This window comes from Pogoniulus pusillus, chromosome 22 (assembly GCF_015220805.1).
Source record: "Pogoniulus pusillus isolate bPogPus1 chromosome 22, bPogPus1.pri, whole genome shotgun sequence".
NCBI lineage: Eukaryota > Metazoa > Chordata > Aves > Piciformes > Lybiidae > Pogoniulus > Pogoniulus pusillus.
Window position 1 is genome coordinate 4,297,397 of NC_087285.1, and position 22,004 is coordinate 4,319,400.

At 52.2% G+C, this 22,004-nt stretch overlaps 1 protein-coding gene across 4 annotated transcripts in view; it reads left to right on the top strand.

The window, feature by feature from the left end:
• The first annotated feature begins 479 nt into the window (after nt 1–479).
• The window catches only part of KIF3A (kinesin family member 3A), a 31,830-nt gene continuing 10,305 nt past the window's right edge, over nt 480–22,004 (top strand). The window contains exons 1-13 of one of the 4 annotated variants that reach the window (XM_064161517.1): nt 480–558; nt 2,602–2,884; nt 5,001–5,145; nt 5,444–5,528; nt 5,989–6,094; nt 6,992–7,131; nt 10,446–10,643; nt 11,946–12,120; nt 14,472–14,573; nt 16,077–16,148; nt 18,320–18,328; nt 20,384–20,540; nt 21,328–21,508. In XM_064161517.1, the coding sequence (XP_064017587.1) occupies nt 553–558; nt 2,602–2,884; nt 5,001–5,145; nt 5,444–5,528; nt 5,989–6,094; nt 6,992–7,131; nt 10,446–10,643; nt 11,946–12,120; nt 14,472–14,573; nt 16,077–16,148; nt 18,320–18,328; nt 20,384–20,540; nt 21,328–21,508 (1,659 nt within the window). In that variant the 5' untranslated portion in view covers nt 480–552. The remainder of the gene's footprint in view (nt 559–2,601; nt 2,885–5,000; nt 5,146–5,443; nt 5,529–5,988; nt 6,095–6,991; nt 7,132–10,445; nt 10,644–11,945; nt 12,121–14,471; nt 14,574–16,076; nt 16,149–18,319; nt 18,329–20,383; nt 20,541–21,327; nt 21,509–22,004) is intronic. The other 3 variants (XM_064161518.1, XM_064161519.1, XM_064161520.1) reach the window with 3 other exon arrangements.

Below are 22,004 nucleotides of genomic sequence, written 5' to 3' on the forward strand. Positions count from 1 at the left end.
CCCGGGGCCCTGTCAGCGCCTGGAGCCTTGTGAGCTCCCGGGGCCCTGTCAGCTCCACGGAGGCCTGTCAGTGCCTGGACCCTTGTGAGCTCCCGGGGCCCCGTCAGTGCCTGGACCCCTGTGAGCTCCCGGGGCCCTGTCAGCTCCACGGAAGCTCGTCAGCCCCCGGAACCTCGTCACCCCTTGCACTGGAGCCCCTCCCTGAGCCCCGGGACGCCGCTATCCCGTAGCGGTGCCCCCACCGCATCCCCGTCCCCGCCCCTCGCCCCTCGCCGCCGTTGCCATGGCAGCGCCGCCCCCGCCCCCGGCCGCTCCGCCCCCTCGCCATTGGCACCTATGGCAGCGAGGGGCAGGGCCGGGCCCCTTCTTTCCTCTGCAGCCATTGGCTGCGCGGCCTCCGCAGCGCGCCGGGATTGGCTGCGGCGCCGGGGCGGGCGCAGGCGCAGTGGCGTTATTGTTCCCGGTGCCGCCCGGCGGCTCCCCGCGCCTGCCGCCGTTCCCGGCCCGCCGCCGCCGCCCCTGGCCAGCCGCCGCCCCTGGCCTGCCGCCGCCATGCCGGTGAGTGCTGCCGCGCCCGCTCCGCGCTGTCAGCCCGGGTCTGCTCTGCCGCTGGCCACTGCCTGCCGTCCTTGGCCCGTCGCTGACAGGCGCCGAGAAGCCCGGTGCAGGAGGGAACCGGAGGCCTCGCGGGCTCGGTGCGGGAGGCGACGTGCGTCGTACGATGGGCGGTGGTGGGCGGCGTGTGCCGCGCTGTCGGGCCGAGCGGGGACGGCGGCGTGGGGCGTCTTCCCTGGCTGCAGGGGTGGTGGCTGGCCTCGGTGTGGCCGCTGCCGCCGCCGAGCTTCCCCCGTGATGCTGCGCAGGCTGCCTGCGCCGGCACGGCCCCGCCGCTGGCGAGGCGACGGCCGCTGAGCGCAGGGCTGAGGGACGTGGAGTCCGCTCGGGCTGAGGCGCAGCTCGGACAGCGCTTCCCGCGGGCAGCGCCGCAGCTTGGGGCATCATCCTGCCTCCCGTTCCGGTTCGAAACGCTGTGCTGCAGCTGCAGGGGTAGGAGAGGGCTGTGGGGTCTCCGCTGCAGCAGATGAGACCCCTCAGCTCTCTGCCGAGGCCTGGCAGTGGTGGGCAAAGAGCTTGGCAAGAGGGTTTGCTTCTTGCTGACATCTGAGGTAGCTGCTTTGGAAGTAGTCCAGTGCTCAGCTACAGCATCTGCTGCCGAGGGTCATGTCTTAGACGTCACCGGACCAGAGGACGTGAGCTGTGTGTGCCCAGGACAGAGCAGGTGACATCAGCTTGCTTCAGTGCAGCTGACTCGGCGGTGTTTCAGAGCTGGCGTTTGTGACCATGAGCTGAAAGAGAAGGTTTGTGAGGTTCTGGAACGCTGCATTCTCAGGTGGCCGAGAAGGCCAGCAGCATCCTGGCTGCATCAGCAGTAGTGTGACCAGCAGGAGCAGAGAAGTGGTTCTGCCCCTGTAGTGGGCTCTGGTGACAGCTCAGGGCCTGGCATCAGCACTGGGGCCTCTTGCTGCAGGAAGGGCATTGAGGGGCTGCAGCAGGTTCAGAGAAGGGCAGTGAAGCTGATGAAGGGTCTGGAGAAGAGGGCTGGGGAGCAGCAACTGAGGCACCCGGGGGTGTTCAGCCAGACATGGTGGCTCTCCCAACTCCCTGAAAGGAGGCTGGAGTGAGGTGAGGGTTGGTTTCTCTTCTCCCTAGTGTTGGGTGATGGAATAAGAGGAAATGTCCTGAAATTGTGCCAGGGGAGGTTTAAGTTGAAGATTAGGAACAATCTCTTTAGTGCAGGAGTGGTCAGGCACAGACTGCACAGGAAGGTGGTGGAGTCCCCGCGCCTGGAGGCGTTCAAGAAGTGTGTGGCCATAGCACTTTGGGACATGGGTCAATGGCCGTGGTGGTCTTAGTTTGAAGATTGGACTCAGTGATCTTAGAGGTCTTTTCCACCCAAACCAATTCTGATTCCAGGATTCTGGGGCCAGCTTGAGTGCAGTTGCTTCAGAGTTTGTGTTTGTAACCATTTGATGTCAGAAAAGGTTGGGGAGGTTTTGGAGCACTGCTCTGGAATTTTCTAAGTGGTCAAGATTTGGGAAGTGCACCGAAGCTCACAACTTAGATGAGCTGTCTTCAGCCAGTGTTTGTGGGCAGCTTCTTATGTCACCTGCAAGGTTTCAGACTGGGGTGCAGCAGTGAGATAAAGGGTTGGACTTGATGATCTATGAGGTCTCTTCCAACCTTGGTGATATGTGATACTGAGAGCGTGGCCAGCGTTGGTGTGAAAGGCTGCCATGGCCACAGCTACTTCCAGCAGGCTCCTCAGAGGTTGTTTGCGAGCATGAAGCTCTTCCTTGAGTCAGCTCTTGGATGCTCTTGAATGCCTGAGTCTCAGGTTTAGCCAATCAGTTCCTACTTAAGGCAGCAGTCTTGACTGAACAAGTGCTAAGTCTCTGCTGGTTTTAAGTCCCCACGTCCACGGTCGCAGGGAGATGGACACATCAACTTGAGTTGCTTGAGCAGTGTTTGTGCTTAAACACCCAGACACGTGAAGTGTGGTGTCAGAGCCTGTGTGATCTGTTGCTTTGTCACTAATGCTAGATCAACAAGCTGGAGAAGCTGGACAAAGCAGAGAGCTGTGATAATGTCAAGGTGGTTGTTCGCTGCCGGCCTCTTAACGACCGCGAGAAAGCGACGGGCTACAGGATGGCAGTCAGCGTGGATGAGATGAGAGGGACTATCACTGTCCACAAGGCAGACTCCTCCAACGAGCCTCCCAAGACCTTCACCTTTGACACAGTATTTGGGCCAGAGAGCAAACAGCTGGATGTCTATAACTTAACTGCCAGGCCTATCATTGACTCTGTGCTGGAAGGCTACAATGGTAAGTCTTGGTTGGTTCCAGTCAAGGAGCCGTCTCCTGTTCTTTGTGCAGAGTTAAAAGTGCTGCTGATCTTATTTGAGGGCCATAGCCCTGTGTTGCTTCTGTTGTGGCCTCACAGTAGCCTGAAGGTGCTTTTTGTTCTGGGTGTTCAGTGGTTGCACCTCCTGTGCCCATTGCTGAACAGGAGGCAGCTGAGGTCACTCGGTGTTGTGATTTTTGTTTTCTGCTCTCTCTTTTATTTGCCAAAGATCTGCCCCTTGTCTCCTCATCAGCTCTTCACTGTGCCATTGCAGTACCCAGGCAGCTGCCCAGGGCCCTACAGTAACTAGGTAATGCCCAGCAGCCTTGTGCACAGAACTGCTGCCTTTTCTCCTCTAAACTTGGCTGTTTTCAACTAAGAGGATTGGTTCAGCACAGCTGCCCTGCCCCATGGTGCTTGCTCCAGCTGGGAGGAGCGTGGCCATGGTCTGTGTGTGTCTCTGTTGTGCATGTAAATGTGTTGGCTAAAAGGAGAGTGGGTGCTGGTGGGGGAGCACTTCACTGCTTGCCATAACAGCAGGCTGCAGGTGTCAACAGCTGACAGAGTTCTAGAGGTTTATGAAGAACCTCGTAAGCTCTTGTGCTAGCACAGCCTGGGCTCAGCTGGTCAGTTCATGGTTTGCAAAGTAGTGGTTGGAAGCTGCACCAGGGAAGGTTTGGGTTGGACAGAAGGAAGCATTTCTTTACCAAGAGGGTGATCAAAGCCTACCACAGGCTTTCTGGAGAGGTGGTTGATGCTCCAGACCTGTCAGTGTCTTAAGAGGCATTTGGACAATGCCCTCAACATGCTTTGAGTCTTGCTCAGGCACTTGGACATCTGGCTGAAGGTGACCCAGCATGTGCCCAAGTCACAAAGAAGGCCAAGAGCATCCTGGTTTGAATCAGCAGGAGTAGAGAGCCCATTTGGGCCCATGCACTGGGCATTGGTGAAGCTTCACCTCAAGTACTGGGATCAGTTTTGGGCCCCTCATACTAAAAGGACATTGATGTGCTGGAGTCAGTCCAGAAAAGGGCAATGAAGCTGGTGAAGGGCCTGAAGTACAGGGCTGGTGAGGGAGCAGCTGAGGGAACTGAGGGTGTTTAGGCTAGAGCAAGGGAGGCTGAGAGGAGACCTCATTGCTCTTTACAACTCCCTGAAAGGAGACTGGGCTGGGGACCAATCACTTCTTCCAACTATCAAGTGACAGGACAAAATGAAACAGACTCAGTTTGCTCCAGGGAAGGTTTGGGTTGGGCACAAGGAACAGTTTCTTCCCCCAAAGGGTTGCTAAGCCCTGGAGCAGGCTGCCCAGGGCATTGGGGGAGTCTCCATCCCTGAACGGGGTTTCAGAGCTGTATAGATGTGATGTGGAGGGACATGGTTTAGAGGTAACCTGGCAGTGTTGGGCTGATGGTTGGACCCTGATGATCTTAAAGGTCTCTTCCAACTCAAACAGTTGTGTGATTGTTGTGTCTCTTCCAACTGAAACACTCTGTCCAGCTTTTTTGAACTGTAATGTCAGTGTCTTGTCAATCAAAACCTGAGCTCTCAGCAGTGCTTGGTTAGAACTTAGAGCTGGGATATTTCTGGAGTTCCAGAGTCTGGGCTCTCAGGGTGCATTATGAATGTCTTCCTGTGCAAGCCAAAGTTTAGTTGCATCTGCAGGTTCAGGGCTGGGCTTGTGCTGTGGCCTGTATAGAAGCCTCACACTCTTTCTGCTGTGGCTTAGAGCACCAACAGTACTTGGTTTGGCAGTTGGTATCTAATGATCTTCCTCTAACTGACCGTGTTATTAATCGGGCTTGCCTTAACTACTTGTGTCTGTGACCCAGGTGTACTAGCACTCACAGTTTAATCACTCTGTGCAGTTAAAACAAGCTGATCATTTCTTGGGTATCTTGCAGGCTGCAGAAAGCAGAGGCTCAGCCTCTTGGCTGTGGTTGCCCAGCATTTGCCTAGCTGTATCTCCTGGAGTGGGTGGTAAACTTCAACTCCTTAACAACAGAGCTGTTTAGAGCCATCATGCTGAGAAAGGATGAAGTAGAACTGCAGCTAGCAGCTTCTTGGTGTTTGTTCATGTATCTTCTTACCCTTCAGGTACTATTTTTGCATATGGGCAGACTGGAACAGGCAAAACATTCACCATGGAAGGGGTCCGAGCAGTTCCCGAGCTTCGAGGCATCATCCCCAACTCTTTTGCCCATATATTTGGTCACATTGCCAAGGCAGAGGGGGATACAAGGTAAAAAAAAAGCTTCTGTTCACTGCTTCTGTCTCCTGGGTGTCCATGGTCCTGCTTTGGCAGGGGGGTTGCACTCAGTGATATCCAGAAGTCCCTTCCATCCCCTCTGACCCCTAACATCCTGTGATGTCGCAGGAGTCTGACCTTGACAATGACAACTGCCATAGGCCCATTGCCTTGTAGCTGAAAGATTCCTGCTTGGGGCAGCCCTTGGTGGCTGCCCCAAGCATTTCCTCTGCACTCTTGGCTTGACTAATAAATTCCTTACTGAGAGAGCTCCTCAACTGTTTGCCTTCAGGTTTTTGGTTCGTGTGTCTTACTTGGAGATCTACAACGAAGAAGTGCGGGACCTGCTGGGGAAAGACCAGACTCAGAGATTGGAGGTGAGTCTTTAATCTGTCTTCCTCTGCTGCTTGTCCTGGATCAATGACCACTAATTTAAAGACAGGAGAAAGACTTGAAGGGCAGTAGAGGTTGGGCTCCTCAGCACTGGTGCTGTTTCTTTGAGGCAGAGTAGCTAGGTGTCACCACTGACTGGTGAATCTCCTCCCATAGGGCAGTTGCACAGTGAGAAACTGGCTGCTGCATCTGGGGCAGTTCTGCACCTGGATTTCTACCCCAGAGGCCCCTCAGCAGTGTTTCTACAAACTGTAGGCTGAGCTTTGAAGCTGCTCTTTGCCACCAGTGGAATATTGTCCTGAATGAGTCTGTATTCCTTAGCTGCTCTGATTCTGGGGTGGGAGCCTTTTATGTGCAAAGCAGAACCTGTCCTCTTAAAGTACCTCTGGAAATTGCTGTTTGGGATCTCCTGGGGATGCTCAGTCTCAACTGTTTCTCTCTTAGGTCAAAGAGAGACCTGATGTGGGAGTTTATATCAAAGACCTTTCAGCTTATGTCGTGAACAATGCAGATGACATGGACAGAATCATGACTCTGGGCCACAAGAACCGTACGTAGCCTTGATGTGGGCAGCTTTCTAGCTCAGGCTGGTTGTGGGACCCCAGAGTGAGAGATCCCAGGCCTAACCTAGGAATATTGTTCAGCTGAGCAGAGCAAAAAGAATACCTCCTCCTTGAACCCCTTGTGAAGGACAGGTGAAGAAGAGGAGCAAGTTGCCACAATTACTTGCTTGTGTGTCTCAGACATTTTCACTCTTTGGCTCTGATCAGGATGAAAACTAGCTGGAGAGATGATGTGGGTGGGAGGTGCTTTATGCCTTCTGAAAGGCTCCTTAAGCTCAAATCCTTTTGTGACCTGAAGTTTTGGCTGCTGTTGCCCTTGGCATGGATTGCTGTGCTCTTATTTCTCAAAGTACAGCAGTTTTCAGGGATCAGCTGTGCTATGCTGGAGCAGGTGTCCCAGAGAGGTCAAGTTGGAGGAGGCCTTGAGCAACCTATGCTAGTGGAAGGTGAAAAGGACCCTTCCAGTTGAAAAGGACCCTGAAGATCATCCTGCCCATGGCAGGAGGGTTGGAACTAGAATGATCTTCAGGGTCTCTTCCAACCCAAACCATTCTAGGATTCTGTGAATCTATGCTGTGAGCTCCTGTTCTTTGTGGCCTTAAAGAAACAGCTGAGTACTACTTCTGCTGTGGGGATGGGAGGTGTGTGGGTGGCTTGTTAAAGCTACAGCAGGCTGTAACACCTCTGCAAGTCCAGCCTGCAGATGTGATGCGCTTCCAGTGCCCGAGAATACAGCTTGCTGCTGGCTCTGACCATCCATCTTCTGTCTTCTGAAAAACAGAGTTGGGTAAAGAGGGGATTAAGTCTTCTTTGAGAGCAGGAAGTGCTTAGAGGAGCCTGTGATTCCTTCTGAAGACATCCCTGCTTGTTTTCTCTCTGGAAAGGGTCTGTTGGTGCCACCAACATGAACGAGCACAGCTCCCGCTCGCATGCCATCTTCACCATCACCATCGAGTGCAGCGAGAAGGGGGTGGATGGGAACATGCATGTGCGCATGGGCAAGCTGCACCTCGTGGACCTGGCTGTAAGTAAGGCCAGCTGGATCTGTTGGGACCTCTGGGAGGCATCACAGATAGCCTGTGGGCTGCTGAAGCCACCCTAGATGGCAGTTAGATATGCAACTGAAGCTGTTCCGTGCTTCTGTGTGGTATTCACTGGGGGCCTGAAATCAGAAGTGTACCAGGAAGGGACTTTGTAGCTACAGCTACACACACAGAATCACAGAATCAAGCAGGTTGGAAGAGACCTCCAAGATCATCCAGTCCAACCTATCACCCAGCACTATCCAGTCAACTAGACCATGGCACCGAGTGCCTCATCCAGGCTTTTCTTGAAGACCTCCAGGGACAGTGCCTACACCTTGAGTATTGTGTTCAGTTTTGGGTACCTCATTACAAGAGGGATGTGGAGGTGCTGGAGTGAGTGCAGAGGAAGACATCAAAACTGGGAAAGGGCCTGGAGTATGAATCTGATGAGGAGTGACTGAGGGAGCTGGGGATGGTTAGTGTGAAAAAGACGAGGCCGAGGAGATCTCATAGCTGTCTACAGCTACCTGGAAAGAGGTTGTGGAGAGGTTGCTGCTGGTCTCTTCTCACAGGTAATTAGTGATAGAACAAGAGGGAATGGCCTCAAGCTGCCATTGGCTAGGTTTAGACTGGATAGTAGGAAAAATTGTTCCCCAGCAGGAGTGGTCAGGAATGGGCTGCCCAGGGAGATGGTGGAGTTGCCAACCTTGGATGTGTTTAAAAGTCTTTTGGCTGTGGTGCTTGGGGTTTAGGGTGCACCTTGTAGAGTAGGGAAATGGGTTGGACTTGGTGATCCTGAAGGGCTTCTCCAAACTGAATGTTTCTGTGATTTCAGCTTCTCCCACTAAAAGTCCTCTCTTGCTTCTCTAAGTTAATGATTAAGTGGATTAGCTATGCTGGCAAGAGCTCTCTGGACTGAGTTTTTTCTCTTTGAGAGGGTTGCAACCACACAGCTCATCACTTGCAAGTTCCGGTGTGGTAGGGTTGGAAGGGACCTCTGAAGATCATTCAGTCCAACCTCCCTGCTAAAGCAGGGCACACACAGCAGCTTGCACAGCATCACAATGGCCAATGACTGGATGAGGCACTTAGTGCCATGGTCTAGTTGATTGGTTAGGGCTGGGTGATAGGTTGGACTGGATGATCTTGGAGGTCTCTTCCAACCTGGTTGATTCTATGATTCTAAGAGGGGTTGCAGTGCTTCCAGAGGAAACTCTACAGCTCTGTCACTGTTCTCTCCTCTGTGAACCAGTGTGATTGTGCTGGTAAAATGTGTCCTTAGCCCAGATTTACACTGGAGAAGATGCAGGAAAGGGAGCACCAAAGGCACTTAGTGCCTGCATGTTAATTTTATTTACATGATGTGTGTTTAGGTTGCTCTGAAATACACTCTGAAGTCACAGGATCACAGCTCACAGGATGTTAGGGGTTGGAAGGGACCCAAGGAGATCATCAAGTCCAACTCTCCTGCCAGAGCAGGACAATGCTATCTAACACAGATCACACAGAACACATCAAGGCAGGCCTGGAAAGGCTCCAGAGAAGGAGACCCCACAGCCTCTCTGGGAAGCCTGTGCCAGTGCTCTGTGATCCTTCCAGTCAAGAAGTTCCCCCTTGTGTTGAGGCAGAACCTCCTGTGCTGCAACTTACATCCATTGCTGCTTGTCCTACCCCAGGGAGCAGTGAGCAGAGCCTGTCCCCCCTTCCTGGCAGCCCTCAGATACTTAAAACATTTATCAAATCCCCTCTCAGTCTTCTCCTCTCCAGACTAAGCAGCCCCAGGTCCCTCAGCTTCTCCTCATAAGCCATGCCCTCCAGTCCCCTCATCATCCTCCTAGCCCTGTGCTGGACCCTCTCCAGCAGCGCCTGGCAGTGTTTGTTCCCTGCCTGATGAGGAGAGTGATTGCTGCTGGGAAAGGCTGGAGAGGATGCTTGGCAGCTGCAGCTGAGTGCCTCAGAATTGCTGACTGGTTCATGCACACCATCTCCATTTGCCCAGCTGCATTAGTGGCATCGACTGCCTTAGTTTGGAAGGGATCCTTCAAGGTCATCCAGTCCAACCTCACTGCACTCAGCAGGGACATCTGCAACTACAGCAGGTTGCTCAGACCCCCAAACAACCTGACCTGGAATGGTTCCAGGGATGGGCATCTACCACCCCTGGGCAGTCTGGGACAAGTTCTAACCACCCTCATAGTAAAACATTTCTCCCTAATATCCAGTCCAAATCCCTGGTTTAGTTCAAACCATCACCCCTTGTCCTGCCAGAACAAGTCCTGCTCAGAAGTCTGCCCCCAGCTTTCTGATTGGTCCCTTGAGATACTGAAAAGCCACCAAAAGGTCTCTCTGGAGCCTTCTCTTCTCCAGGCTGCTGAACAACCCTAACTCAGCCTGGCCTCATAGCTGAGGGTTTCCAGCCTTCCCATCATTGCTGTTTGAGCAATCCATAGTTTAATGCTGCTGAAAGCTTCAGTTCCAACCTGTTAGACTTCTCTTTAGCAATCTGAAGTACTTAGCTAGGTTCTCTAATGAACACTCATTGCTGGCTACAACTACCTGAAGGGAGGTTGTAGCCAGCTGGGGTTGGTCTGTTCTCCCAGGCAGCCAGCAATAGAGCAAAGGGATACAGTCTCAAGCTATGCCAGGGGAGGTCTAGGCTGGCTGTTAGGAGGAAGCTGTTGTCAGAGAGAGTGATTGGCATTGGAATGGGCTGCCCAGGGAGGTGGTGGAGTCTCTGTCCCTGGAGGTGTTGAGGCAAAGCCTGGCTGAGGCACTTAGTGCTATGGTCTAGTTGACTGGATAGGGCTGGGTGCTAGGTTGGACTGGATGATCTTGGAGGTCTCTTCCAGCCTGGTTCATTCTGTGATTCTAAGAGATGAGGTCATGACTGCTAGCAAGACTTCATGTGTAGTCCATCCTGTTTAGAGAAGGAAGATGTTATGGGGACCTCATTGCTCTCCAGAGCTACCTAAAAAAAAGTTGGAATGAGATGTGGGTTGGTCTCTTCTCCCTCGTATCAGGTGACAGAAGGAGAGGAAATGGCCTGAAATTGTATCAGGGGAGGCTTAAGTTGGAGATGAGGTAAAATTTCTTCACTGTCAGAGTGGTCAGGGCTTGGCACAGGCTGCCCAGGGAGGTGGTGGAGTCCCCATCCCTGGAGGTGTTCAAGAAATGCGTGGCTGTGGCACTCAGGGACGTGGTTTCACAGTCATGGTGGGCTTAGGTTGATGATTGGACTTGATCTGGGAGGTCTTTTCCAACCGAGGTGATTACGATCTGTAACTCTTGCTTCTGCTTCCTTCTCCCTTGCCAGGGTTCTGAAAGGCAGGCAAAAACTGGAGCCACAGGGCAGCGGCTGAAGGAGGCCACCAAGATCAACCTCTCTCTCTCCACGCTGGGCAACGTCATCTCCGCGCTGGTGGATGGCAAGAGCACCCACGTGCCCTACCGCAACTCCAAGCTGACCAGGCTCCTCCAGGATTCCCTGGGGGGCAACTCCAAAACCATGATGGTAAGCTGGGAGAGGCACTTTCCCACTGCCAGGGCTGTGCTTTGAGTGGGACAGTGTCGTGGCTCTGCCATCAGGGTAGCCTGGCACTCACCAATTCTGTTCAGAGATGTTTGTAGCTCAGAGAACCTTCCCTGGGCATCTGCTGTCTCTTCTCTTTGCACTTACAATCATAGAATGCTTTAGGTTGGAAGGATTAGCCAGTTCCAACCTCCTGCCATAGGCAGGGACACCTCCCACTAGAATAGGTCGCTCAATGCCTCATCCAGCCTGGTCTTGAACACCTGCAGGGAGGTTGTGGAGCACAGAATCACCCAACGTGATCTTTGATCACGTTGGGTGATTCTGTGCTCCACAACCTCCCTGGGCAACCTGTGCCAGTGTCTCACCACCCTCACTGCAAAGAGCCCTTTCCTAACATCCAGTTTGAATCTCCCCTCTGCCAGTTCAAACCCATTCCTCCTCCTCCTGTCATTCCCAGACCTTGTCAATAGTCCCTCCCCAGCCTTCCTGTAGCCCCCTTCAGATACTGCAAGGCCACTCTAAGGTCTCCTCCAAGCCTTCTCTTCTCCAGGCTGCAGAGCCCCAACTCTCTCAGCCTGTACTCACAGCAGAGCTGCAGCAGCCCCTTGAGCATCTTAATGGCCTCCTCTGGACTGGCTCCAACAGTTCCATGTCCTGCTTGTGCTGGGGGCTCCAGAACTGCACCCAGGACTGCAGGTGGGGTCTGAGGAGAGCAGAGCCAAGGGGCAGAATCCTCTCCCTTGCCCTGCTGCCCACACTGCTCTTGCTGCAGCCCAGCACAGGGTTGTGTCTGGGCTGCACTCACACTGCAGGCTCCTGTTGAGCTTTTCATCACCCCAGACCCCCCAGGTCCTGTTCCTCAGGGCTGCTCTCAGCCATTCCCCACCCAGCCTGGAGCTGTGCTTGGGTTTGCACCCAACTAGGTGCAAGACCTTAAACCTGGCCTTGTGAATGTCATGAGGTTGGCCTGGGCACACCTCTGCAGCCTGCCCAGGTCCCTCTGGATGGATCCCTGCCCTCTAGCAGGTTGATTGTGCCACACAGCTTGATGCCATCTGCAAGCTTGCTGAGGGTGCCCTCGACAACTTGTGCAGGTGAGATTCTAAGCCCAGTGCAAGATATCTCTTAAGATCAAATAGAAGCTGTTCTGAAGTTTGGTGTTGAAGCAGCAAGGAAGCTTGGGGAGAGCAGCAGTGAGCCAGGGCCAGAGCTGGCTCCTGAAGTTGATTGTTCTGGTCTCTGACACTGTCCCCCAGTAACTGTCTTGTGTGTGTGTCACAGTGTGCAAACATTGGGCCAGCAGACTACAACTATGACGAGACCATCAGCACTCTCAGGTATGCCAACAGAGCCAAGAACATCAAGAACAAGGCCAGGATTAATGAAGATCCCAAGGATGCTTTGCTTCGCCAGTTCCAAAAGGAAATTGAAGAGCTGAAGAAAAAACTGGAAGAAGGTGAGGGTCCCCTTCGGGCACTTCTGCCTGTGCCAGCCCTCCTTCTGAGCATGAACCTTGGCAGGTGTGCCACACTAGTCTGGTAACTGGTGCAGGCCACTTCCCTGCCTTTGTTTGCCTTGCTGGGTTCCAGCAGAGGTGTCTCCAGGACAGTGGTGGCATCTGGGACCTGGCTTTGCCTGCACTTAGCACTAGGTGGCACTTGGCACCAGGGCGAGTGGTGGCTTCTGGGCTGTGTTAGGTGTGCCCAGGCTCTCCTGTGAGCAGGAGGGCTCTGGGCATGGCTGGACATGGTGTAGGGAGTTCATGTGGCATAGCAAAAGGTTTGAGGAGAAGGAAGGGTGCTGTGTTTTCAGGAGAGCAATGAACTCAATTAGTGGAGGTGGAGCTGGGACTGGCTTTCAGCTCCTGCACAGAGGGGAAGAAAGCACCATGAAGCTCTGTAGCATTGTGGCCTTGTGACACTGTTGGTCCATCAGCACTGAAAGACCCTGCCAGAGGATGAGCTGCTGAACAGTGCCCTTGGCCTGAGAGCTCTCTCCAGAGGTCCTCACAGCAGGGAACAGTTGGAGGAGAAGCTCAACATTTCTGCATGTTTGCAGCCTGTGCTGGTCAGGAGGAGCAGGAAATGGTCAGGAACTCTTTCCTGAAGGACTGGGAACTGGCTGAAGCTATTTCATCCCTGGTGCAATGAGGTTGGCTGCTTACATTTCAGACTCCAAGCTCCAAACCTGGGAGCTGGGAGGTCTGGATGTTAGATACTGGCTTCTGTTGAGTTTAGCTTCCAAACTCAGCCTGAAACATCTGAGCTTTGTATCTACAGTGGCAGCAATGATAAACGTTTATCTGTGAAACTGGACAGTGTTCTGTTAACAGCCACTGAGTTTCATGTGTACAGGTGTCCAGCTGAGGAGCGAATCTGCCTGAGTTCTATCTCTCACCATTTTCTTGTCCTTCTGAGGTGATCCTGCTGGGAAATACTTGCAGCTTAATGCTTCAGCAGTGCAAGGATGATTTATTTCCCTGGAGAAGCACTGGCTTGAGCTGTACCATGGACACACTGACTGCACAACAATAAATCACAGAATGGTAGGGATTGGAAGAGGCTTTTAGAGATGAAGTCCAACCCACCCTGCTGAGGCAGGTTCACCTAGAGAAGGTCATACAGGAAAGGAGCATGTCCAGGTAGACTTGGAATGTCTCTAGAGGTGGAGACTGCACCACCTCTCTGGGCAGCCTGCTGCAGTGTTCTGTTGCTGTGATGGTTTGGGTGTTACCCAAACTCTCCCACTCTTAATAAAATCACCCAGACTAGACTCAGCCCATCTGAAAATGAAGATGAAGCTTTGTGTTTACAGCTTAGCACAGCAGACAGGCAGATAGTTACAATATGTACAGCTGTAGGCAGAGACAGACAAGTTAAAAAGGGATACAGAAACACAGCAGCCCTCCCCAAAACCAGAGTCCTCAGGTGGGGCTCCCAACCACCCTTCCAACTCCCTTCCACCTCTCTACCACCTCTCTACCTTCTCCCAGACTTTGCCTTACGTTCAAGGTGAGTTGGAGAATCAGACAGGGGAGTTAGGAAGCAGAAGGATTACTTACACAGACAGGGGGTTAGGGAGATGAGGGCAGGCAGCCAGAGAGCAGCTCTGTTATCTATATTTGTTGTTTTTATCCATCTCAGCAAGCCTCTGAGTGCAGCAGACATCAGCATTGTTTCTGTTTCACAGCCTGTCAGCTAATTCTTCTCACCAAAATATTCCAGCTAGCTTCAGACTAGCACAGTCACCCAATAAATCAAAGACCCTGCTCACGTGTAGGTGGCACATCTTATGTTCCAGTTTGTGCCTCTTACTCCTTGGCACTGAGAAAAGCCTGGTCCCACCCTTCTGACACTCAGCCTTCAAGTACTGATCAGCACTGAGGTGCCCCTCAGTCTGCTCTTCTCCAGACTCAAGAGCCCCAGTTCTGCAGCCTTCCCTCACAAGAGCTTGGCTGGGTTCCTCAGGCTGATGGCAAAGCTCTGCTCAACAGAGAGCACTGGAATGGGCTTCCCAGAGGGGTTGTGGAGTCTCCTCCTCTGGAGCCTTTCCAGGCTTGTCTGGATGTGTTCCTCTGTGATCTGTGTTAGATAGGATTGCCCTGCTCTGGCAGGGGGGTTGGGCTGTATGATCTCCTTGGGTCCCTTCCAACCCCTAACCTCCTGTGAGCCTGTGAACACTTCACCCCTTCTGCAGCTGCTCGTAAGCTGGTGTGGGACACTGCTGGGCTGGACAAACGCTGCTGCCACAGGAGCAAGCTGTGAGGTGAAGAAAAAGCACATCTAGAAGCACTCTCTTCTCTTCTAGGGGAGGAGATCTCTGGCTCTGAGACCAGTGATTCTGAAGAGGAGGATGAAGATGACGAAGGGGAGATTGGAGAGGATGGGGAGAAGCGGAAGAAGCGGCGGGGTAAGGCAGTAGGGATTCCTGGCAGTGCCAGCAGCCTCTTAGCAGGAGCTGGTGGCAGAAGCTGTAGGCAGAGGCAGGCAGAAGTGGAGTTGTAGAGCTGCCCTCCAGCCGCTGCAATTATCATGCCTCTCTTCCAAGTGGTGCCCAGCTGCCAAGCTCTGTAGTACCTGCTTCCACCTGGGGTAGTCATCCTTGCTTGTGGGAACGTCCTCTTCTCTGGTGGCTTCCTGGTGGCCGCAAGGTGGCTGTGAATGGCTTGTGCCTGGTGTGGTGGAACTTCCCCAGCTCTCAGAGGTGGGAGGAGGAAGGCACCAAAGATCAGTAGGAGGCCGATGTGGTTTTTATAACCATGGGAATGGTTGGAGGGGGAATTCTGGCTGTGGTTTAGGCAAAGGATTCAGCTGTCTTATGGTTGCTTAGTTACTGACTCTGCTGATGTCTTGTTTTACATTGGTGGAGACCTTTGAGTATCTTTGTGCCAGCTGAAAAGCCAAATGGGAGCTACACATCCCTTGTTTGGGAGCTCTCTGGATGTCCCCTGGTGCAGTTTGCTTTGTGCTGCACCAGTGTTTAACTCCTGTGTAACATCTCAAGCCCAAGGACATTACAGAACTGGGTGCTGTGGGATGCTGTGGCTCCCAGGGAGCTTGCTGTGTGCCTTTAGAGCTTCTCCAGTGGAGAGTAGAAGTCAATCCCAGTGCTGCTCCTCTAGTAAACTAATTTTGACATTGACACTGCCCTCCTGCCCTGAAGCACCTATCTGTTAAACCAGATTCTGGTAAAGCATTCCTGCTATAGGTGCAGTCCCTTCCCATTTGCTGTCTGTGCAAGCAGAGTCATAAATGACCTCTCATGCCCTTGCTGATAGTAACAGCTTCATTTTTCACCTTCTGGTAATTTCTAGAAGCAACCTGATTGACCACAGTCCCCATCAAGCTCCAAGCTCTGCCCATGTCTCCTCCCAAGAGGAGACCACCTTCAAAACGTGGGGCAAGTAACTGACTTAACTTCCAAACAAGCTACTCTGAGTTCCCTACTTAGGGGTGCTGCTAACTGGAGTACACACAGCAGCTGTCCCTGTGTGAGCTGATTCTGCCTCCCAGAGGGAGAGCAGCATCTCTGGCCACCTACATAAGACTGGAAAGGACTCCTGGTCACTGAATCCTCTGCTGCTGCAGACAGCCACAGCCTTCTCCACTACGAGCTGGTTTCCCCTGCTGTCGCTTGAACTGGGAGCTGCCTTGGCATGCTGTCTTAAGCTCTAGGCTGGTGAAGATGGGTTTTAACCAAGCTCTCTTTCTGAGCATGCTATTTTGTGCTGGGAGATGGTGGCTTTGCAGGCTGAGGCTGGGAGGGATCCTGCCCAACGCTTCCTGATGGGGACTTGTGCCCTTTGGAACCAGGTTGCTGGCCCTTCTGGGTTTCTTCTCTTTAGAACTAACTTCACATCTGCATGTTTCTTCCTCTCTGGGTTGTTCTGTGGGACTCATTTCTGTTTTCCAGGCAGTAGCAGCAGCAGTAGTTCAGACTCCACATGCTCTGTCATAGAGAAACCTCTGGATAAGTCCTTCACTAGTGAGTGGGAGCTCTTCAGTCCTTTAAGCTTTGACCTTTCCATAATCTGCACACTCCATTTTGCAATGCTGCACTCTTCCCTGCTTTGTCTGTTGGAAAGAGGAAACCTGAGCTTTTAACTCTGCTAAAGCATGCCTTGCCTCTGCTGCTTCCATGCCTGAAACAGTTTGCTCAGAGTTTGTTGTGAGCCAGGCAAGTCAGGAGATGATAGGAAGCAAGGTAGCAGGCTGCTTGAATGAGATTTAAGGGCAGCTGGGAGCTAATAGGCTAAAAATGACAGCTTGCAGCTTCTGTGTTAAGGGCTCCCTCTAAAATACCAAGTTAGGTAGTGGTAGGTTAATGTTGGGCTTCATCTTAAAGGTCTCTTCCAACTAAATTCATCATAGAATGGTTTGGGTTGAAAGGGACCTCCAAGATCCAGTTCCAACTCCCTACCATGGGCAGAGACACCTCCTACTAGAGCAAGTTGCTGAAGGCCCCATCCAGCCTGGCCTTGAACACCTTCATTATTGGAACCTGTGCAACTTCTCTGGGCAACCTGATGGTAGGAGAAAGTCTGAGCTATGTCTGTGGGAGCTGCTGCAGTAAGAGCTGATACAGAGGGCAGCTAGAGAGGTGGTGCTGGGTTATACTGGACTGTCTCAAAGCTTTGGAGAAGAGGAGTGGAGCAGGCAATGAGCAAGCAACACAAGGTTTGTGCTTGCAAGGTGAACGTGGTGACTCTGGGTTGATTTGCTTTAACTCAGCAACTACTTTTAAAAGGTCCTTAGTGGTAGTTGGTGTCTCTCACTGCCCCATGACATGAAGTCCTTGGTTGCTATGGGACTTAGTTCAGAGTCACCATCCCTGCAGGTGTTCAAGAAACAGGTAGATGTGGCACTTTAGGACGTGGGCCAGTGGTCACAGAGTGCCTTAGAGGCCTTTTCCAACCTTAGTGGTTGATTCTGTGATTCTAAGGCCTAGCAGGGAGGCAAAGCTCCTGGTCAGAGAGTCTCTGTCCTGTTACAAACCATAGAGTCAATTAGTGCTGGCTGAAGAAGTAAGTCACATCCAGGACCTGGCTTGGAGGGACTTCAGCCACTGTAGAGATGTGTGGAGTGCCTGGAAAGCAGTGCTGTCTGGTCACAGCTCCAACACACTCACACAGCTCCTGTTAGTGGCAGACTGCTCAGAGAAAGATTAGTAGCAGGTCAAGAAGGGTCCTAACCTAATGGAGACCTTTGGTAGGGCATAGGGTGGCAGGCTTGGAAATGTGCTTGCTTCAAACTTGCTGTCTCAAAGCTTGCTTGGAAGCAGAGTGTTTTACTGGGGTGAGGACAGTTCATAGCAAACTGCTGGCAGGGCAGCAGTGGAGGAGTCCATCTGCTGCCAGAGCCTGGAGACAGCTCTGCTCTGGAAGCTGCCCTGGGCTGCTGGGCTGAGTGTGGTTTGGGCTATTAACTGTCCTCCAGCGCGGCCCTTTTGCATGTGGTGCCTTTCATTAACCCTTTCCTGTCCTGCCTCTCTTGCTGCACTTGCTTGAATAACCAAACCTGGCTCTTTACCTCTATGGAAGCATCAGTTACTGCAAATTAACCTACTAATTGCCCCGTGTAATTGATGGAGAAACCTTGTGCTGAGACTCCCTGTGTGCAACTGTCATGTTATCTTGCAAAAGAATTGGCTTGGAACCTTGGTTAAAACTTGAAACAAGTTGTGTGTGCTAACATTGGAGAGGTGATGCAAAGGAATTGGCTGTCCTGGGGAGGGGGAAGCATCAATTTCTGACTGAAGCAGCAATCTCTACCCTCTTGAGTTGTTCCTCAGGGCATGATCCTTGCGGCAGGCTCCTGGTTGTTCCCTTTAGATTCTGCATTGCATTGAATGGGCAGAAGAATGCAAGAGTGAGCTGGAGAACACCCTGGATGTGCAAAGCACTCTGAAGTTCAGAACCTGTCTCTGCTTTAGCATAAGCCCACAGTGCATTACTGTCTGCTCTAACGGATCTGAGTGACGGTTATCCTCCCGGAGAGTTTTCCTCCTCCAGCACCATGCATATACAATGAGTGTTTGTTCTGATGCTGCTGATCTCTGGCCAAAATGATCAAAGCAATAATATGTTTTCTTTCCCTCCTCTTTTTATGTGTGTGCTGCCTCTCTGTGACTTGCTTTCCACTTCTTCTTAACGCAAGACCAAGCAGGTTGGTGCCGTCGATTTCTACCTCCTCCTAACGCAACTGCAGAGCTCCTGAGAAGGGTCTTAACAACTTGGTTTGCTTCACCTTTTTCTTCTAAACTGAGCACTAGACTGAATGTGAGGTAGAAATTCTTTCCAGTGGAAGTGGTGAGACACTGGCACAGGTTGCCCAGGGAGGCTGAGGTGCTCCCTCCCTGGAGGTGTTCAAGGGCAGGTTGAATGAGGCCTTGAGCAACCTGGGCTAGTGGGAGGTGTCTCAGCAAGGGGGTTGGAACTGGATGATCTTTAAGCTCCCTTCCAACCCAAACCAACCAAATACAGGTGTTTTAAGCACTTGGTGTACAGGGCTGTGTGCTGACAGTGAGGAGCCTTTGTGCCTTACCTCTCTTTTACATGCAATGAGCTATGTGTAGAGAAAGCTTCTCAGACCAATCCAGACAGCAGTGCTTGTTAGCTCATTCCAAAGCTTAGCAGGTGGAAGCTGAGGCAGTTTGCTGCTGTGCTGAGACCTTCTCTTGCCACAAAACTACTTTTCTTGTGTGCATGAGCAGATGTGTAGATATAGTTACAACTACAGTGCAGTTTGTCTCTCAAAGCTGACAGAATCCCATCATGGTAGGGCTTGGAAGTGAGCTCTGAACCTTGCCCAGCTGTTAGAGCAAGATCACCTAAAGTAAATCACACAGGTCCATACATGTATTTAAATTAGGCTGAATGTCTTGAAGGCTGGTGAGAGGGAAGTCTTCTATTTGATTTCCTTCAACACCTTCTGGCCCTGTGCATTGTCAGTGTGAAAGAGAGTCCCTTGGCAGTAGCTGGATACAGCTAGTTTGGGGACATCTGGATTCTGCTGGGTGTTTTGTCTGAAGAAGGCTAAAGACAGTGTTGGATTCACTTGTGGTGAGTAAAGGGAGATTTAAGACTTGGGGGACAGCTGTGGATTTGAGGATATTGGGCTGGAGCTTTCTCACCCTAAGTACTTCCCACAGATCCCTGTGTTAGGATCACAACAGTTGACTCAGGTCTTGTGGAGTGAATTCCAGGTGCAGCAGCCTCACACTTTGTCCAGTCAGGGATGTTTGGGACTAGCCCATCTGGTGATAGGTTGCATGAGTTGCTCTGATCTTTGTAACCCCTTCCAGGATCTGAAGGGGGCTACAAAAAAGCTGGGGAGGGACTTTTTAAGCTCTCAGGGAGTGACAGGACTGGGGGGAATGGAGCAAAGCTGGGGGTGGGGAGAGTCAGCCTGGCTGTGAGGAGGAAGTTGTTGAGCAGGAGAGTGGTGAGAGGCTGGAATGGGTTGCCCAGGGAGGTGGTTGAGGCCCCATGGCTGGAGGTGTTTCAGGCCAGGCTGGCTGAGGCTGTGTGCAGCCTGCTCTAGGGTAGGGTGTCTCTGGCCATGGCAGAGGGGTTGGAACTGTCTGCTCCTTGTGGTCCCTTCCCACCCTGATTCTGTGAGATGTACCTGGTGTGCTGTAGTTAGGTTGTAAAGTCACAGCAGACCTCAGGGCTTTCAGATCTGTGGGTGTAGACACTTAGGTAGAACAAATACCATCCCAAAGTGTCTTTAATTGCCTGTTTTTCATTAGGGCAGTCCTGAATTTGTTCACTTTTTGTACTTTCACAGTAAAGTGTTCTTAAAATAATCTGTTTGGCCACTTGGCAATAATTAAGCCCATTAGGAGGATAGTGTCTGAGGGGTTGTGGTTGGGATGCTGAGCTGAAACTGGAGTCTTGCAGCTCTTGGTAGCTCAGCTCTGGTAGCTGGAGGTCAAGAAAGTCTTTTCTTCATCTGGTCTCACCCACATAGTTAGGACAGCTGAGTTTCCAGCTTAGACTTCTCTTGAGGTTGCTTCTCCAGGTGTTCCTCCTCTGATAGAGTGCTCCTTCTCTGTAGGAACCAGTGACAACTGCTCGGTGTTGAAATGGGGTTTGAAAGACTGATTGTGCTCAGCCTAGAGCTGAAACCTAATTGAATTAATTCAGTCTGAACTTGAAAGAGCTGCTGTGATGCAGAGGAGTTCTGGGAGCTCATTTGTTTTCCCTGTCTCTTCTCAAGGCAAAAAGAAAGTTTCTCCTGATAAGATGGTAGAGATGCAAGCAAAGATTGAAGAGGAGAGAAAAGCTCTTGAAACTAAGCTTGATATGGAAGAGGAGGAAAGAAATAAAGCCCGAGCTGAGCTGGAGAAGAGAGAAAAAGACCTGCTGAAAGCACAGTGAGTACCCTGCTCTGAGCAGCTTGTGTAGCTTTCTCCTTCCTTAACCTCCCCCTCAGCTGTGGGTATCAGGAGATGCACACTGAGGTGCCTGTCAAACTCTGTGTGACCTGAACGTCAGCTCTGGCTGTTACCGAACTGAAGGAGGAGCTTACTCTGCTCTCAGGGCTTTGAGCAGATGGAGAAGACTAACTTACCCTTTTGCCACTTTCTTAACCTTCTCTAGTTGTGTGAGACAGCCTAGGAACATGAATGCTCCAGCCCCTGGAAGGCTGTGGGGAGCAGCAGTGTTGCAGTGCTGCGTGGGCAGTAGCTGTGTAGCCAGCCGGGTTTCCTGCACCACACCACTACATTGGGTGTAAGGAGTCTCCACTCCAGAGCTGAGAAGCTGTTGAGATCCCCCTGGCCCTTGCAAACAGGACAGTCCTGCTGTTAGCATGCCTGATTTGCTGCTCTGCCCTCACCTCTGTTCATTGCCTTTTCTCCAGCTGCCTCTGGCAGGGAGGAGATGTCTTGGGCAGCCTGGTGATGTTGCTGGTGCCTTGCAGCCGCTCAAGGAGGGACTTGAGGCAGGACAAATTTCTCTGCTGACCTGGTTTTGGTTGTGAGAAAGAGGCTGGGGGAACTCCCTGCATTCACTTGTTCTGCCTCTCTCCCACTGAAAGCCTTGAGAGCAGGACAAGTTTTTCCAGCTCTGTGAGCACTGTCTGGGTTGTAAGGCTGAGCTGGTCCTGCAGCTGTGTGAGCACTGCAGGATGGGAAGCTTCACTCTTACCTCTCACTCTAGACAAGAGCACCAGTCCCTGCTGGAGAAACTGTCTGCACTGGAGAAGAAGGTGATTGTTGGAGGAGTGGATTTGCTGGCAAAAGCAGAGGAGCAAGAGAAGCTTCTGGAAGAGTCAAATATGGAACTGGAAGAACGAAGGAAGAGAGCAGAGCAGCTTCGCAAGGAGCTTGAGGAGAAGGAGGTGAGGCTGTGTGCTGGAGCTGTCTGAAAGCAGCAGTGGCAGGGCACACCATGGTGTGTGTCTTGGTGTTGCTTGTGGGGTTGAAATGTGGCAGAAGCTGCTTCAGAGTGGGGCCAGAAGAGACTGCAGCGATGCTGGCAGGGCTGGGAGCCTTCTGCTGTGAGGCTGGGCTGAGAGAGTTGGGAGCTTTCATCCTGGAGAGGAGAAGGCTCCAGGGAGCTCTTCTGGTGGCCTCTCAGTGCTTAAAGGGCTGATAGAAAGCTGGAGACAGAGTTTTGAGCAGGGCCTGTTGTGCCAGGACAGGGGGTGGTGGTTTGATCTAAAAGAGGGAGATTTAGACCAGAGAGAAGGAAGAAATGTTTGCTACTGAGGGTAGTGAAACCTTGTCCCAGGTTGCTCAGAGGTGGGAGCTGCCCCATGCCAGGTCAGTTTTAGGCTGTGACCAAAGTTGCAGATGTCCCTGCTGACTGCAAAGGGGTTGGCCTGGATGACCTTG